The sequence below is a fragment of the Urocitellus parryii genome, chromosome 11, assembly GCF_045843805.1.
Source record: "Urocitellus parryii isolate mUroPar1 chromosome 11, mUroPar1.hap1, whole genome shotgun sequence".
Lineage (NCBI taxonomy): Eukaryota > Metazoa > Chordata > Mammalia > Rodentia > Sciuridae > Urocitellus > Urocitellus parryii.
The window spans coordinates 73,812,748-73,828,364 of record NC_135541.1 but is presented as its reverse complement, the minus strand read 5'-3'; the positions used below and the strand labels follow the sequence as shown (position 1 = coordinate 73,828,364).

The following is a 15,617-nucleotide window of genomic DNA, read 5'->3' as shown; positions in this document are numbered from 1 at the left end:
ATGCTGGGATTACAGGTACGCACCAGGCCCGCTGGGGTTAGGATTTATGAGGGAGGGGTGAGTAAGCTCCAATGTCTTAGAGCAAAAGAAAGCCACAGGGGTGTGGAGCCAGAGCCTGCCTTTTCCAGAGTGGAGCAATAGGAAGCCAGAGGGGCTGGAAGGATGAACTTGAGCTGTTGTAGGGGAGGCTGATGTGACCCAGTAAAGAAGCGGGGGCTCAAGGCAGGTTGCTAGGCCTTCAGGGCAAAGTAAGGAATTTAAAAAAAAATTTTTTTTTTTCCCAGTACTGAGGCTTGAACAAGAAACACCTCACCACTGAGCTACACCCTCAGCCCTTTATTTATTTACTTATTTACTTCCTTACCTACTTATTTTGAGACCGGGTCTCACTAAGATGCCAAGGCTGGCCTCAGCTTCCTGAGTCACAGGGATCTCAGGCCTACTCCTTCACTGTGCCCCTGAGGACTTTAATTTTTACAAAGTGACATGGGAAGCTGTCCCAAGTTCACTGTGGCTTCTGTGTTGCTAGTAGATTTCAGGGGACCTGCCATGGCCGGGAAGGTGGTGGAGAAGGTGGGTGTGTACTATGAAGGCAGAGCCATGGGGGTTTCCTGATGGACTGGATGTGGGGGGTGAAGGGAGGAGGGGAGCGAGAGGAAGAGAGCTCTTGCTGTCCACCGAGATGGCTTGCTGGCGTTTGTGAAGGAATTCCCTCTAAGATGAAAACCTAGGAGGAGAATGATCAAGTGTTGGGTAAAAACGGGACAGAATAAATGTCCTGACAACTAAGAGGACGTTCTTGTTCTTCACGTTTCTCTGTCTACAAGTTCCCTTCACGCTATTTTTATATCTTAGTTTATTCCATAAATAGGATGCTGAAAATTTGAGGCTCAATCAGAATTATCTAAAACAAAGAGCTTACACATTTTAGGGAAGAATTCTTAAACTCTTTGGTCTCATGATCTCTTTACATCCTTCAAAATGAATAAGGATCTAAAAAGCTTTTGTTATGTGATTTGTAGCAATTTATGTTCATCATGTTAGAACTTAAGATGGAGGAATTTTTAAAATATTTTCTTAATTCATTTTTATTTAATGAACATTTCGTGTTTAATTATCTTACTCATTTTAATCTAATAAACCTCTTACACAGAAGAAAAATAGCGTATTGTTATGAAAAAAAAATCTTTCTCCAAGACAAAAAAAAAAAAGTTTAGTGGTAAGGATGGCATTGTTTTACATTTTTGCAAATGTCTTTAGTGCCTAGCCTAATAGGAAGCCAGAGGGGCTGGAAGGATGAACTTGAGCTGTTGTAGGGGAGGCTAATAGAACACAACTTGATTCTTACACCTGCCTTAGCATTCTGTCTGTTATGTTGTTTTGGTTGAACACTGAAGAAACTCTGGCCTCACGTTGATATGTAGTTAAAAAAAAAAGAAGTTTGTTTGTTTGTTTGTTTAACATATTTTTTAGGTGTAGACAGATACAATACCTTTATTTTATTTATTTTCAAGTGGTGCTGAGGATTGAATCCCATGTCTCATACATACTAGGCAAGTGCTCTACCACTGAGCTACAACCCCAGCCCAAAAGAAAAGTATTTTAATAACCTTTTCCAATAATTATAGATATTATTTGATACTCCCTTGGGGCAGGGGTGCTGGTTACTGGGGCTTGAACCCAGGGGCTAGTTTAACCACTAAGCCACATCCCCAGCCCTTTATATTTTTAAATTTGAGACAGGGTCTCACTAATTGCTTAGGGCCTCACTAAATTGCTGGGGCTGGCCTTGAACTTGCAATCCTCCTGCCTCAACTTCCTGAGTCGCTGGAATTTCAGGCCTGCACCACCACACCTGGCTGCTATAGTTCCTTAAGACCGATTGCAAAATTGAGTCTGAAATCATACCGATGGACTTTTTCACTCTGTTCCTTTAAAATCCATTGGTCTACCTTCCTCGAAATCTGAGTGCATCACTTGCCTATGCATGATTTTGCACCATCATGCATTGGTCATTTGAAAAATATTGGTTTATTGAGTTATGTAGATCTTCCAAATGTTAAAATATTTCACTATGAAATATCAGAAACTCACATTTGTTAATATCACCACCGATCTTTTCAGAAAAGTCATTAAAGTATTGGAACGCCGTCAAACTTGGTGGTGAGTATAAGTTTTCCAAAATTCTAATTTTTACTCGAAAGTTCAAATTTTGGGCTGGGAATGTGGCTCAGGCGGTAGCGCGCTCGCCTGGCATGCGTGCGGCCCGGGTTCGATCCTCAGCACCACATACCAACAAAGATGTTGTGTCCGCCGAGAACTAAAAAATAAATATTAAAAATTCAAAAAAAAAAAGAAAGTTCAAATTTTATCCTTGGCAACAAATGTTTTCAGTTAGTTTCCTTGAAGCTACAGGCCTCCCTCATTGGTTTTTCAGAAAATGTCTGCCAGATGAATACCCAAGTGTGAATAACCATAGTTTGTCAGATATTCTTTGAAGTGAAAATGGTGCTCCTTGAACAAGCGGCTGTGCACCACCCCTGCAGGCAGCCACCGTGCCCTGGTGTGCCCCACCACCACCACCACTACCACTGCCACGCGCTGCCCTGCTGCCCTCCGTCCTGTGGAATGCGCTCAGGGCTGAGTTCAGCAACATGAGTAATTCTTCCTGCTTTATCAGGGACTTCCTAAGTGGAACTGGCTATTTTTTCTTACATGCTCTGACCTCATGGTGGTCAAGAGTGCGATGACAGCCAGGACAGTGTGGTGTCTGTTCCCTGCTTTCAGCAATTTCGCATTTGTACCCTCCATATAAATGTCTACCCAGTGAACTGGTGCGGGTCGGGGGCTCAGTACTCTTATGAATACTAATGGCCTCTTGGATTCCCTGAAAGACCCTTCTGGGCCTGCAGAACACCTTGATCACCAGTGGACTAGAGGATCCCCTGCTACTTAAAAGCCTAAAAGCTGCACAAACACTTAAAATGCAGAGAACCTCCTGCTGCTTATTGAAATCCATATTTTTTCCTCTAGCCAAGTTTTCCTTTTAAACCTAGCTTACCCAACACTTGATTTCCTATTAAAGACCCTGATTATTAATAGAGAAAAGACATTAAATTTTCATTTAAAAATCAGAAAAATGGAGAATCTATCCTAGAAGAGTTCACAGGGGTAGGCCTGTTCCTTAGACTGGAATGGATTGTGAAACCTCCATGACTACTAACTCTGACATAACCGAGTCCTTGCTTATTATATACTGTAAAGAGCTGGGCCAGAAGCAGTTGCTGTTCTGCTCTAATTACTTTGTATTAAAACCTGAAAACCCAAAGCTTGGTGAGGCCAAGGCCTGGTTTATGGCAAAGACATTCTGCTTGGATGTGGAAGTACAATCAAGGGATAAATTCATTTAAAGGCTAAATTTACTTGGGGCAGGCTGCAAACGAGCATTCTCCTGATCCTTAAGCTCTTATTAATTGCAGCAGCATTTGCTCGTTCTGTGCTCCCAGTGTGGATTAGCTGGCCGAGCTCCATCTCGTCTTTTATGTGAATGAAGATAAGGATGTGTCAGACTCTGGGAATGAGAACATGCTGTTTGGCCCTTGGAGGCAATTTCCTTTGGAGTCCCCGCTCTCTCCAGATGGCATCTAATTGTTTCTTGAATGACCTCAGTGTCCAGGCCGCAGGAACCTGGTCCGAGAGGCCATTTCACATATTTATTAGCCTGTGGATGAGAACTTACACTATAAAGCCCCCATTCACACTGTCAAAAGAGCTTTCTGTGCAGAAGAGATGATGAAGCTGATGGGCTGCTTCCTGTGACTGCCAGTCCCCAGTTGGACTCTTATTTTTCCCAGGCCCAGGTGGTGGTCTTAGGAAGGGGTCTGTGTGCTCCCACTGAGTCCGTTCTGACCCAGCCTCTTCCCTTCTGCCCTACTTTAAGGGGTCTGGGTAGAACAGGGTCAAGGCCTGTCTCCTGGCTTCAGGATTACTTGAGCAGAGCACAGGTGGTAGACCTAGGGAATGACTGTGTTCTGAGTATTTCTCCCAGTGTGGGGGGTCCCAGGTTGTTCACAGATTGAGGGAATAAAATGACTGAAGTGGGAAGCAGTCTAGGGCAGTCAGAGGCTGGCAAGGCTGGTTCACCAGTGAGAAGTGTAACCTGAGTGTGGCAGTCATCCCTTATGCCTGTGTGGCTCTGAACTGCGTTGGGGAGGGTGAGAGAGTTCCTTCCTTCCTTTTTGCATATATGATGAATGAGAATCATGTCTCTAGAAATATGTATGCACATGTATTGCACATCTGACTTACAAGGTATTTGTGAACCCCAGGTTGAGAATCCCTATGCCCTCTCCAGATGTTCTCTGGGACTGCTCAGGCATTTTGTGCTGTTTTAATGAGTGCTTCAGCAGCCAGACCCTAGAAGACAGGTCTGGAGCTGGGTCTCCTCACCAGGGTACATAGAACAAGAGTAAAGGAAAGGGAAACCCCTAGAGGGCGACAGTCTGAGAGCCAGGGTTTCTGAGGTCCTTCTAGGTTGGTCTAAGGAGCAAATTTGGGGAATATTTGAATGTAATTTGGGAATGACATAAATGTCCTGTTCTATTGGTTGCCCTCCTTGATGATCATACCTGGTAAAGATCACCTGGTCTCAGCAAAGGACTGTCTTAGTCAGTACCTCCGAATCAGATGCTACAGTTTTCCAAATGTCACAGCCTTTTAGAAACCTCTTCCAGGAGGTCAGGCTGGTGCCACTGCCGTATAAGCAGGGTGAAGATTCCTGTAGCCTGGGAGAGGTGCTGGGTGTGGGAGCAGGACTCACACCTGCACTCAGCAACACAGGACTTCCCAACTCCATGAACCCCTCTCCCTTTTCCTAGAAGCAAATCCATGTCTTTTTCATCTCTGAAAACACAACAACCGAATTCTTTCATGAACATCCCTGGAGCAGGGTGGGAGACATCATTAATTCCCACCTGTTACTGACTCACCAGTGTACTGCTCCATGATTGATGGGAATACAGTGCGCATCTTTCTGTAACATCGGTTGACGTTGGCTCCTCTTTAGCAGTTCTCAGATACAGAGATGACATGAATCTAAATTCCAAAAGAGCCTAACACAGTGTGTTACATCTTGACCTCAAGTTTTAATCACACTGTGATAAGATGAGCCTGTAAGTTAAAACTGATAATGCGAGCTAGGAAACTTACCCCTGGGAATAGCAAGGGCTGAGTAGCTTGAGTCAGTAATTCCTAGGAAGAAAAACATCTCTGGGGGGTGGTGGCGGATAGAGAGACAGACAGAGGTGACAGAGAAATGGATACCGAAGATTTAACCCAGGGCACTCTACCACTGAGTTGCATGGGGTGGATTCTCACTTAGTTGCTGAGGCTGGCCTCTAACTTGTGATTCTCCTGCCTCATCCCCCCGAGTTGCTGAGCTATAGCCATGTGCCATTGTACCCGACTGAAGGACAATATCACAAGGGCTCTCAGTCTCTTGCATCTGCTTCTCTGGTACATGAGCTACATTCTCGCAGATCAGCTTCTCTGCACTGTGGGCACATGGCTTAGGCTGCCCTAGGCTTATAGTCTCAGTAAAGCTTGTGGTCCAAGGGGAAACTTGCTCTGTTCCAGTTTGAAAAATCCCAGGGTGATTGTCTCTTGTAGGTCACATGTCTGGCCCTGGCTTATTCAGTGTTCAGTGTTCACAGATTGGCTCACAAATCCATTCCAAGCTGGACTACATGTGCTGTCCAGTAAAGCTTTTTAATACCATAACCACATTCTGCTATTTTTCAGGATCAGAAGTATATTAGGCTATTTTTCTAATTATCTCTGTTATTTCTCTTTTTATAATAAATTCTATTATAGCCTTTTAGTATCATTTATGGCTACTCAGGGCAAATATATAAAAGGTTGGCACATGAATGCTGTTTTATAGAAATATTTTCTCTATCTTTTCAAGTCCTTTGTCTATCTTTTTCTATTTTAAACCTACCTCTTGGTTTATTATGTGCCGAATATCCATTGCCTCACAGTTAAATTGTCAGATACATGGCTGTTATAGGTAGGGGGCCCCCTGGGGCTGTGGATCCCTCTAATGAGCTATAGTTTGGCCTTGGTAAGATTCCCACCCATTAGCACAAGTGGCCCAACCCTGGTGTTCCTGGAGAATTGTCCGGGTTGATTCCTGCTGTTTGCCCTAGGAATCTCTCTTCTTCTACCCAGCCGACCCACCCACTTGGGAAGGTACACATTTAAGGATACTGTTCTTTGACTGCACTGTTCTTTGACCTATGGCAAAAGGAACCTATTGTCCCCACCTTGGATGCAAAAAGAGGCAAATGCTGACCTTCTGGACGTCACTTCTCCGGCAGCATTGTGCTAGGCAGCAGTTAAGGAAGTGGAGAAAAAAACTGTCTGGGAGCACTTCAGTCCTTTCCACGCACATAACCCTCTGAGTCAGCCTTTTCCCGTAGAGAAGTGGGCGTAGGTCATGCCTCCATCTACGACAGAGGTGCCACCGTGGTCTCCAGTTGGCACCTGTGCATGGAGGCTGTGCTGCCTCCTGATTCTCAGATTCTGATCTCAGTGTCCCTCTGTAGTGCCCTCTCCTATTAATTACAAGCAGCCTAACGTCTTTGGGCATATTCCAGATAAGCCCTGCCATCTGTGTTGGCAAGGGTCAGCCACGTGGTTGCAGGGAGGCCTTCCTTTTGAATTTGCACAAGATAAGGCCTCCTAACAACCCAGTGTCCTCCATGCTTCCATTATCACCTCAGATAGGGCCAGGTTCTAATTCACTGTTGTTTTCATTATCAATTGTAACAACTGTCTGATGACACATGTGGAATAGAGATGATAATGCCCCTCTCCTAGGGTGAGTAGTAAGTGGGACACTGTGCTAAACTTCTCTTTAGAAATGCTGGCTCCTAGGGACCTTGCACACTGGTAGGTGAGGCAAAAATATGTGAGTGCTGCAGTCTTCCTGAATGTGCGCCTACAGTCTGAGGTTGAGGAGGGGTTGCTGAGAGTGGATCTTGTAGGTATTCCACATTTACCATGAAATGGCAAATGAGCCCTTCCACCCTCCGCTCAGACTCAGTTAAAGCTACTCCGTAGCACTGAGGAGTTGTGACCCTGCTTGCCTCAAGGCTGTCTCCTCCTCTTATCAGACACAGCCCTGGCAAGCCTGATCAATGTCTTTCAAGGTAACCAGCCAATGCCTTCTGTGTCCTTGACCATGTCCGTGACCTCCAGGATATTTTCACTCTCCACTGAAAGTCTTTCTGGATCACTGGGGACTTTTAGGTCATGTAGGTCTTTGAGAATTGAACAGAAGCATTGAACCCTCTCCTCAGCTAACAGATATTTACACAGTAGTTTGTATAGTTTTCAGTGATTCGTGGAAGTCCCACAAGACCCTCAGGTTAACAGCTCCTAGTCTGGACTGATCATCATGGTTGTTTTGGTAGAAATGCAGGATTAGTCAGTATGTCCATCAGGTAATAATGCCTATGATCAGTTTATGACCAAGAAAAAAGGATATTTTCCTACTGAAGTATTTAATGCAGGTGATAGAATTTGCATGGCAACAGAGAAGGAGGGAATCATAAGACTACTTTCTGCCAAGGCTGGAATGGGTGGGGTCAGTCAATCTACCATATGTTGCTGAACCCACCTCTTGTCCCTGTGTTCCTGCTTCCCATCATTCCTTGCAGATTGGTTGGTCCAATCAATATTGATAGCCTCCATAGGTGGGGGTAGGGATAGATGGCTTGGAGAGAATATACTGTAACTCTGTTGGATTCCTGCTATTTGGGGCTTGAGAGGAAGAGGTAAGGCAGAAGGCAGGGCAAAGGAAGCTGGGTATATCCATGGGGCTATACCAGCCATTCGTGGGGTTATACCAGGCATGGTCCTGGTTCTAGAAGTGGTTACTATCAGACAACCCAGTAACATGGGCCAGCAAACTATGAAGGAATCAGGAGGTGATTCTCTGGGGACTCTAAACACAGAGGAAGACCTATTCCTAGGGCAAGAACCATCCATCTTGGAAAGCTGGTTAGGGGTTGGAGGAGTGAGTATCTGGCAGGGCATCCAATCAGAATGTAGGCTGAAGTCCAGTTCAAACCATCCCTGTACAGGGGCAGTGGGAAAGGAAGAGTGCCACTCAGAACCCATGCAGGAGGGGTGCCCACTGGATCCCACAGATTGGCTTGAACAGGGGTGCTACATGGAAAGCGTAGTGGCTCTGGATAGACCCAGGAGAGCCATGTGGCAGATACTGTGGACATACATGCTGCCTATTAATATAAACAACTCCTAAAATGACAAAGGTTCTGTAGTAGAAGATCATCCAAGCATGTGCAATTTTAATGTTCAATTCTTTTTTAAAAAATGTTTTTAGTTGTGGTTGGACATAATAATTTTATTTATCTACTCTTTTATGTAGTGCTGAAGATCAAACCCAGTGCCTCACACATGCAAGGCAAGTGCTCTACCACTGAGCCACAACCTCAGCCCTTAATATTCAATTCTTAAATTTAAGGGCTAAAATATGTTTTAGGGCTCAAAGCTCTTAAACATCTCCTCATGATTCCCTGTTTTTCAAAGGTCAGGAAAGCACCAGATAGGGCCAGTGGTTCAAGGTGAGGAGATTGTCCACCTTCCTCTTAGGGGTACATGTGACCCCAGCATGTGGATGGGCACATGCTCCACAGAAGCAGTGGGGGAAAAGGGGGTTGTGATCCTCTCTTTCAAAAGGGAAAAGAAGCTCAGTTTTGCTGAGTCCCTGCTGGATGTTGAGTGCAGGGCTCTATGTGTGTTGTCTCGCTTGATGACCATGATGACCTGGGGGCCTGCAGCCCACAGAGGTTAAGTACTTTCTCAGGGCACCCCAGCTAGCTAGTGGTGCTGTGAAGACTTGCACCCACCCTGGCTCTCCTTCTGTCATCTCACCTGCAGGGTGTGTTCCAAAGCCACTTTAGACATGTGCAGATATCGGTCTCAACTCTGGCTTGGAAGATACCATTTTGCAGAAGTGTTTGTGAGGTGGGAGAGAGTGTCCATGGGGATGAGAGAGAGCCCAGGTCCTCCTGGCTGGTGAGGCTTCTGAGGACCATGCTGACTTCCCCAGTCCCTTTCAGCACCACTGTCAGTAGGAAGGGCCTCTGCCATGCTATTGTGGTCATTGCTGATTAGCTGCTTAGGAGCTCACCCTTACCAAAATTGGGAGGAAGGAAAAGAGCAAAATGTACAGCAAAGAAAACCTGAGATGACAGACAGAAATGATTGCTCTTGGTGATGCCTGCATGGTAAGTGTGGAACCAAAAAAAGCTCAGGGAGTAGGTGGCGAATCATCTCAGATGGGTTGGGTGATGCTCCCAGGTGTGTATGACGGGCTTCAGGAGTTATAGAAAGCCCTGCAATCTTATGTAAAGCATTACAGTTCTGCCTTTTGCTTGGGAGATGGTCCATGGCTTTCTGCTCAAACAAGCTAGTCTGCCAGATAGTTGTCTACTATTTGAGAAGTTGGAATAACATCTTTTGCATATTCTTTTTCATTTTACCTTCATGCTAAAAACAACAGAAAATTGAGCTTATGTAATATAGGATTCCTGGGGTAATACCAGGAAATAGGTGGTAGTGATGGAAGGGTAGGGTGTAACGGATAGAATGGTACATGATAATGCAAGAAAGCAAGATCAGGGCTGGGTGCCTAATTTTGCTTTACATCATTTGGTTATACAATTTTAATAGCTGGTTAGAGAAAGAGAAAATTATAGGGGGCGGGGGCGGGGGGGATGACATGAGGCCCAGTAGAGAGAAATCTGTTTGTGAAGACTGTACTTAGTCTCTTTGTGTGCTGGGCAGATCAATATTACTTCCGGACAGAGATCATTTAACAGCCATATCTTTCATCCCCTTGAGGAATCTGGGGAAACTGTCGGACTGAGATGTGTACAGCAAACACTCCTAAATGCATCTCTGTGTTCACTAGGGCAAACTACTCAGAGCAGTCCAAGAGCTTGGCCAGCATTGCCTACTGTCCTCCCACTGAGTCCCATCTACATTCCCATTTGGAGCAAGAAATAAATCATGTTTATGTATAGGAAAACATCTCTGGCAGCTTTAGCTGCTCTGTCTGGCCTAAAAAGGAGGTGGTCTCTTTCCTTCTTTCTCAGTGAGTTCCTGGCCCTGTTTTTTCCCTAAGGCCCTGTAGCTGTTTGTCTGAAGGTATGCTCCTCCTGGTTTATAGATGTCCCTCCACTTATAATGGGGTGATGTCCCAATAAACCTATTATATTGTAAATTGAACCTGTCAGGGCTGGGGTTGTAGCTCAGTGGTAGGGCACTTGCCTGGTATACATGAAGGCCAGAATTCCATCCTGAACATTTCAAGAGAGAGGTGGGTGGTGGGGGGAGAGAAATAGATACCCTAAATCGAAATGTATTTAATACCCCTAACCTACCAAACATCATAGCTTAGTCAAGCCTACCTTGCTCAGAGCACTTATGTTAGCCTAGAGTTGGGTAAAATCATCCCCCACAAAGCCCACCTTGTAAGCTAAGTGTTAAACGGCTCCTGTAGTTTACTGAAAGCAAGAAACAGGACAGTTGTATGTTTCACTTTGCAGCAGTCGTGAAGTCAGAGAGGGCTGCATTTGTTCAGGCAGACACGTGGCAGGTGTCTGGGGAAGCCTTGGAAGGCGGGGCTGCGGATCACTCGCCTCTCTTCTGGCCCTGCCCTTCTCAAGCCCTTGGCACACTGCTCTCCAGGGAGCTGAGCCTGCAGAGGGCACCGCGATGTGCTACCTACCACACAGGTGCTGGGGGCACAGAGCCAAGTTGCCTTTCCCTTCTTCCTCTGTCACCAGGAGAACCAGAGCTGGTTTCCTGGGCCTTCCTCCCTGGGCCATTAAAGATGTCTTTGTTCACCAAGAGCTAGATCCCTGGGGCTTAGTGGAAACCAAAAACCAGAAAGGGGTTAGTGGTAGTACACTTGCTAATCATGAGTGAGGCCCCAAGTTCAATCCTCAGCACCACACACATATACCCAAGAAGGATTTGTGTGAGACAGAGAGTATGTATGTTGCATGTGAAAAATCTCAGAATCTCTGTTGCCATGAGAGGTTGAGCTGTTTTGGTCACCACAGCACAATAGCTAATGTTTACCCCCAGCTGATGTTCTGAGTCTGTTCTCCGTGGACAGGGATGAGTGAGGCATTGCAGCCTTGGACCGGTGCCCTCCAGTTTCCTGACCAAGGGCAGTGTCACTGACCAAGAGGCTTCTTGACAATATCTGAGAGTTCCTCCATTAAGGCTTCATGTCCAGGGTCTGGGGTGGCTGGCTTTGGGGAAGAGTGGGGGGTTATAGACAATATGGTTTCCTGGATGCCCTGAGTCAGTGAAAAGCAGAAAGCTGCTACCACACCCATCCTACAGTGCCCGTCAGAGGGGGTCTACCCACCACACTGGGGGCCTCATCATCTCATCAGGGCAGAGACTTTGGAAAAGGGGCACTGCACTCACTCTCTCATCCCTCTGAGCCAAGTGCTGCTGCCAACAGGAGGCATGTGTCTGTTGAATAAGGCTGGCAGACAGCTCCTGTTTCCATGGTTACCGAAGAGGGCAGGTTAGTATTAAGGCTGCCTAAGGAAAAACTGGAATTGCAGGCAGGGCTTGAGCAGAACTTTCCTTAGCCGCTTACCCCTCTCCCTAGATGGTCTGGGGACTCTTGATCTGAGGAAATGGGAATTTCCTTCAAGGGTCCACTTAGCTGCCCCATCCTGGCTTTATCACCTAACAGGTGTGTTTCCCTTAGTGCAGAGAAGCAAGTCTCTCAGGTGTCCAGAGGGGGGCACTGGAGAGCAGCCCAGAACTCTTCCCAGAGCTCTGCGCTGTGTGCCAGTGGGTCCCTGGGATTCCATTAGAGACACACGCCCCCTGTCCCCAGGAGAGTATAGGGTTTAGAAAACCCTTAAATCCAGATAGGTCCTAGGTCCCATGAACGTATCATCAGAGTGACCCACTGCCTCAGGTCACAGCATTCTTGTATGGCTGCATGAATAACAACAGGTTTAATTATAAGACATTATAAAATCTCTTATTTGTGTTTCCATGTGACCAGTTACAGGCTCTGCAATCCAAGGCCAGAGACCTGTCCTTTGTTCTCTGCAGAGTCACACATCATCTTGGTCCTTTTTCTTTGTAACGAGAATAGAATAATCATTATGGGGAGAATGTGGGGGAATTGATCAGTGTGGATAGGGGACATTTAAAAGCATAGCAAGTCAGTGAAGGGCGCTTTGGGAATTGATGCAATTATCAACACGTTATTTTAGTCTCTCTTCTTGGCCATTTTGGAAGAAAATTGATTAATACCTTTTGAGTGCTGCTTCAGAAATTATTTTTGGTGTGGAACAAAAATAAAATGTGCTCAGGAAACAGTTGCCTAATAAGATTAGCCCGTTCTTTAATCCTGTTGGAACAAACTCTGGCCTTTAATAAGACTTTTCTTGGAGTAAACAGGGAAAGCCTCAGGTGCCTAGCTGGGTCTTTTGTTGTGCATTCACCCTGGCTGCTCTCCACTGCATAATTCAGTGTAATTTACACTTCTGAGTTATTTGCATTTTATTTACTTTCAAGAATGTTTTCTTTCACATTCTAGGGGGAGGGAGGGGATAATCTGGATTCTTTCACTTTCTGCAGGAGGGAAGGGAAATTCAGAGGTGTTTGCTGACCAACCTCACTGAATTTCTATACAGGCTTTAAGGAGCTGCTCCCTTTCCCTTTTCCTGGGCCTGGGATGGTGCCGACTTGGCCCCTTGGGGAGGTTTTCAGCATGAAGACGCTTGTTATTTCCTACCAAAGGGAATAGCAGGTAAAAACTGGGCTTCTCCCCTGGTGACTGTTGGCATGATTGACAAGCCATCCCCACACACGTGCTTGGGGGTCTTATCTTTTGAACCCTATCTGATAGAAATAAGGACAGATAGAAAATGCTTCCTCGTTAGTACAGAGCATGGACCTTGGGAGGCAGTGATCCCCTGGACTCCTAGACTGGGAGAACTCAAAGCCTTGATAACTTGCTGCAGGTGCTCCGGTGGACTTCACAGGACCCATGTGTTTCCAGGATAGCAAACCCAACCTTCAGAACAGGAGAGGAAGAAAGCCAACCAAAGGAGCAGAAGGGCAGTCTGCTTCCTGGCTGTTCCTGTAGACCATTGGTAGCTCTGTGTGCCTGCAGTGTTTGTTAGGTGGAGCCTCCTCATCTTTGTGGGTGTGAGGCCTGTGGCTCTCCATTCCCGACTCAAGCACACAAGCTGCTCCCCCAGCACCAAACAATTCCCTACTTTCATGGGCAGGCTTGGCCTAGTCCAAAGGCCAAGGCCTCCTGAGGACTTGACACTAATCCCATTGGATATTTCTCATACCTCTCTCATGCCTCATCCGGTATTGTTCCTTTCTAGACTGAATAGGTCCTGCTTCTTCCTCATGACAAGTTTCTGCCTGTGTGAAGTTTTAGGAAGCTTCGGGACACATTCCATTTCTGAGTGGCCCAAGCCACAGAAAGTTAATATTTGAAACAGTAGGAGAGGAAGAGCTACAGGCAGAAACCTGGGTTTGATTAAACACACACACACACACACACACACACACACACACCAGAAGAACTGAGCCTTCACTATAACTAGAATGAAAGAGAAAAGCAATTACTTTCTCCTAAAGATGCTCTGAGGCTCTTGGAGGAGGGATAACGTCTCAGTGCAGGGGCGTCTAGGAAGGTCATTCCTGACTGTGTTGGATGCGAGGTTTATGTGCTGACTGGAGTTAGGCAGAGTGGACAATTTTTTTTTTAAATATTTATTTATTTATTAGTTATTGGCAGACACAACATCTTTGTTTGTATGTGGTGCTGAGGATCGAACCCGGGCCGCACGAGGTAGCAAGGCGAGCGCGCTACCTCTTGAGCCACATCCCCAGCCCCCAGAGTGGACAATTAAAGTGAAGATGGATAATTAAAGAACTTAAAGGGAAGGAATGGAGTAGGACAAACTGTGGGGGCAGAAGGGAGTATACACTCTCTGTCCTCTCAGCAGCCTGCCCAGCCAGGTGGGGAGGGCATGGGGCGCTCACCGTGTTTGCTGACAGACTTGCTAATTAAACACCAAAAGGCAATATCACTTTGCCAATAGTGATGGCTGTGCCAGCATTATCAGTTGCAAACTGACTGCCAGGAGCATCCTAATTAAAAACAAACAGCACTGGAGGTGGCATGGGGACTGGGATCCTGTCTGGGTTTCTTAAGCACTTCTAGGATTGCTCCCAGGGAAAGTCACACCCTGGTCACTTTTAGGCCACTGCCTTTTCTCAAAGGAGCCTCTGTCTCATAACAAGGTGGTGTGATGTGTACAACTTGTCCTGCTTCCTTAAACCCCAAGGTGCTGGGGTGATAAGCAAACAGACAAAGCCACTAAAAGCAGATTGCAGTGATGCAGTTCATCCCTGAGAGGGGACGGGCTGCCTGGGGGTTTAATGATTTCTGCTGGGCCTCTCAATTAGGGGACAGCTAAAGCCCAAGGCCTCTTCTAAGAGGGGTTAGAATTTCATCAGAAAGCAAGTCTGGTCACATGAGAATTTCTGGCACTGTGTGCATGGCAGGCTGGACACCAGCCTGCCAGAATTGAGCGAGCAGATCGTATTGGCTTCAGCGGAGGGGAAAAGTCCGAGACTGGCCTGGGAGAAGGAGCCAACTCACTCCACCGGCTGCAGACAGGAACAGCACCACTGCTGCAGCAGGACCAGGGCTCTACTGTCCAATGCCCCCTTTTTTGAACCTTAATCAAGGCAAGTGGTGCCCAGGACTGAAGACCAAAAGATGCCTAAGGAATGCAATGCTTTCCACGCCCTCTCGGCAGCTCTGTGCTGCTTCTATCACCGCAAATCTCTCCTTGGCGTCAAGGTAGGTGTGGTTTGGAGATTAAGTGCATCTGTAATTCTTTGGGGGTCTCTAAAAGCATCGGTTTTCTAAAGGGCACTAGAAAAACTTTGTAGTTTGCCGGCTGTAAAAACAGAAGTGCTTTCTTTGACTGATGGATCATGAACCCCTAGTGGTGTGTCCCTCTCCTGGAAGCAGAATCCAGTGGCACAGAATGGGGCTCCTTGTCTGTGTTTGGGGATGAGGCTCTGTTGTTTGGGACACTTTCAGTTTCCTTGGGCTGAAATTTCATACCAAAGGAGCTGAATATGACAGAGGTTATTTTTCTCCTTCCTGTCTTTGTCCCCGTCTCTCTTCCCACGTTCATACTAAATGTGAGATAGCTGGGTCCCTTTCTCTGCTTAACCTGAAGTTCCATTATATGTCAGTAATGTAGAGAAACCACAAAATCTCTCTTTTCAAATTGCAGCCAGCTCCCCAGAGTTCAGAAATGTGTTTTTCTTTACCACTCACCCTGTAACCTTTGTCACAAGACACAATGCCAGCGACTTTGCATAATATGTCAATAATACTATTTCGATGAAAATATTCTGAAAACTCATTTGACTAATTCAAGACAAGGCCTGTGTTCCATGCTGCCTGCCTGTGACGCACCAAGAATTAAGATTAACAT

At 46.2% G+C, this 15,617-nt stretch overlaps 1 protein-coding gene across 2 annotated transcripts in view; it reads left to right on the top strand.

Moving 5' to 3' along the window:
• The window catches only part of Bcar3 (BCAR3 adaptor protein, NSP family member), a 115,001-nt gene that overhangs the window by 54,022 nt on the left and 45,362 nt on the right, over positions 1-15,617 (top strand). The window contains exon 1 of one of the 2 annotated variants that reach the window (XM_026403110.2): positions 14,721-14,968. The exons of the other annotated variant lie outside the window; for it this stretch is intronic. Within the exon in view, the coding sequence (XP_026258895.1) occupies positions 14,885-14,968 (84 nt within the window). The 5' untranslated portion in view covers positions 14,721-14,884. Of the gene's footprint in view, positions 1-14,720; positions 14,969-15,617 lie in introns of those variants that run through there. 2 annotated transcript variants of the gene reach the window in all.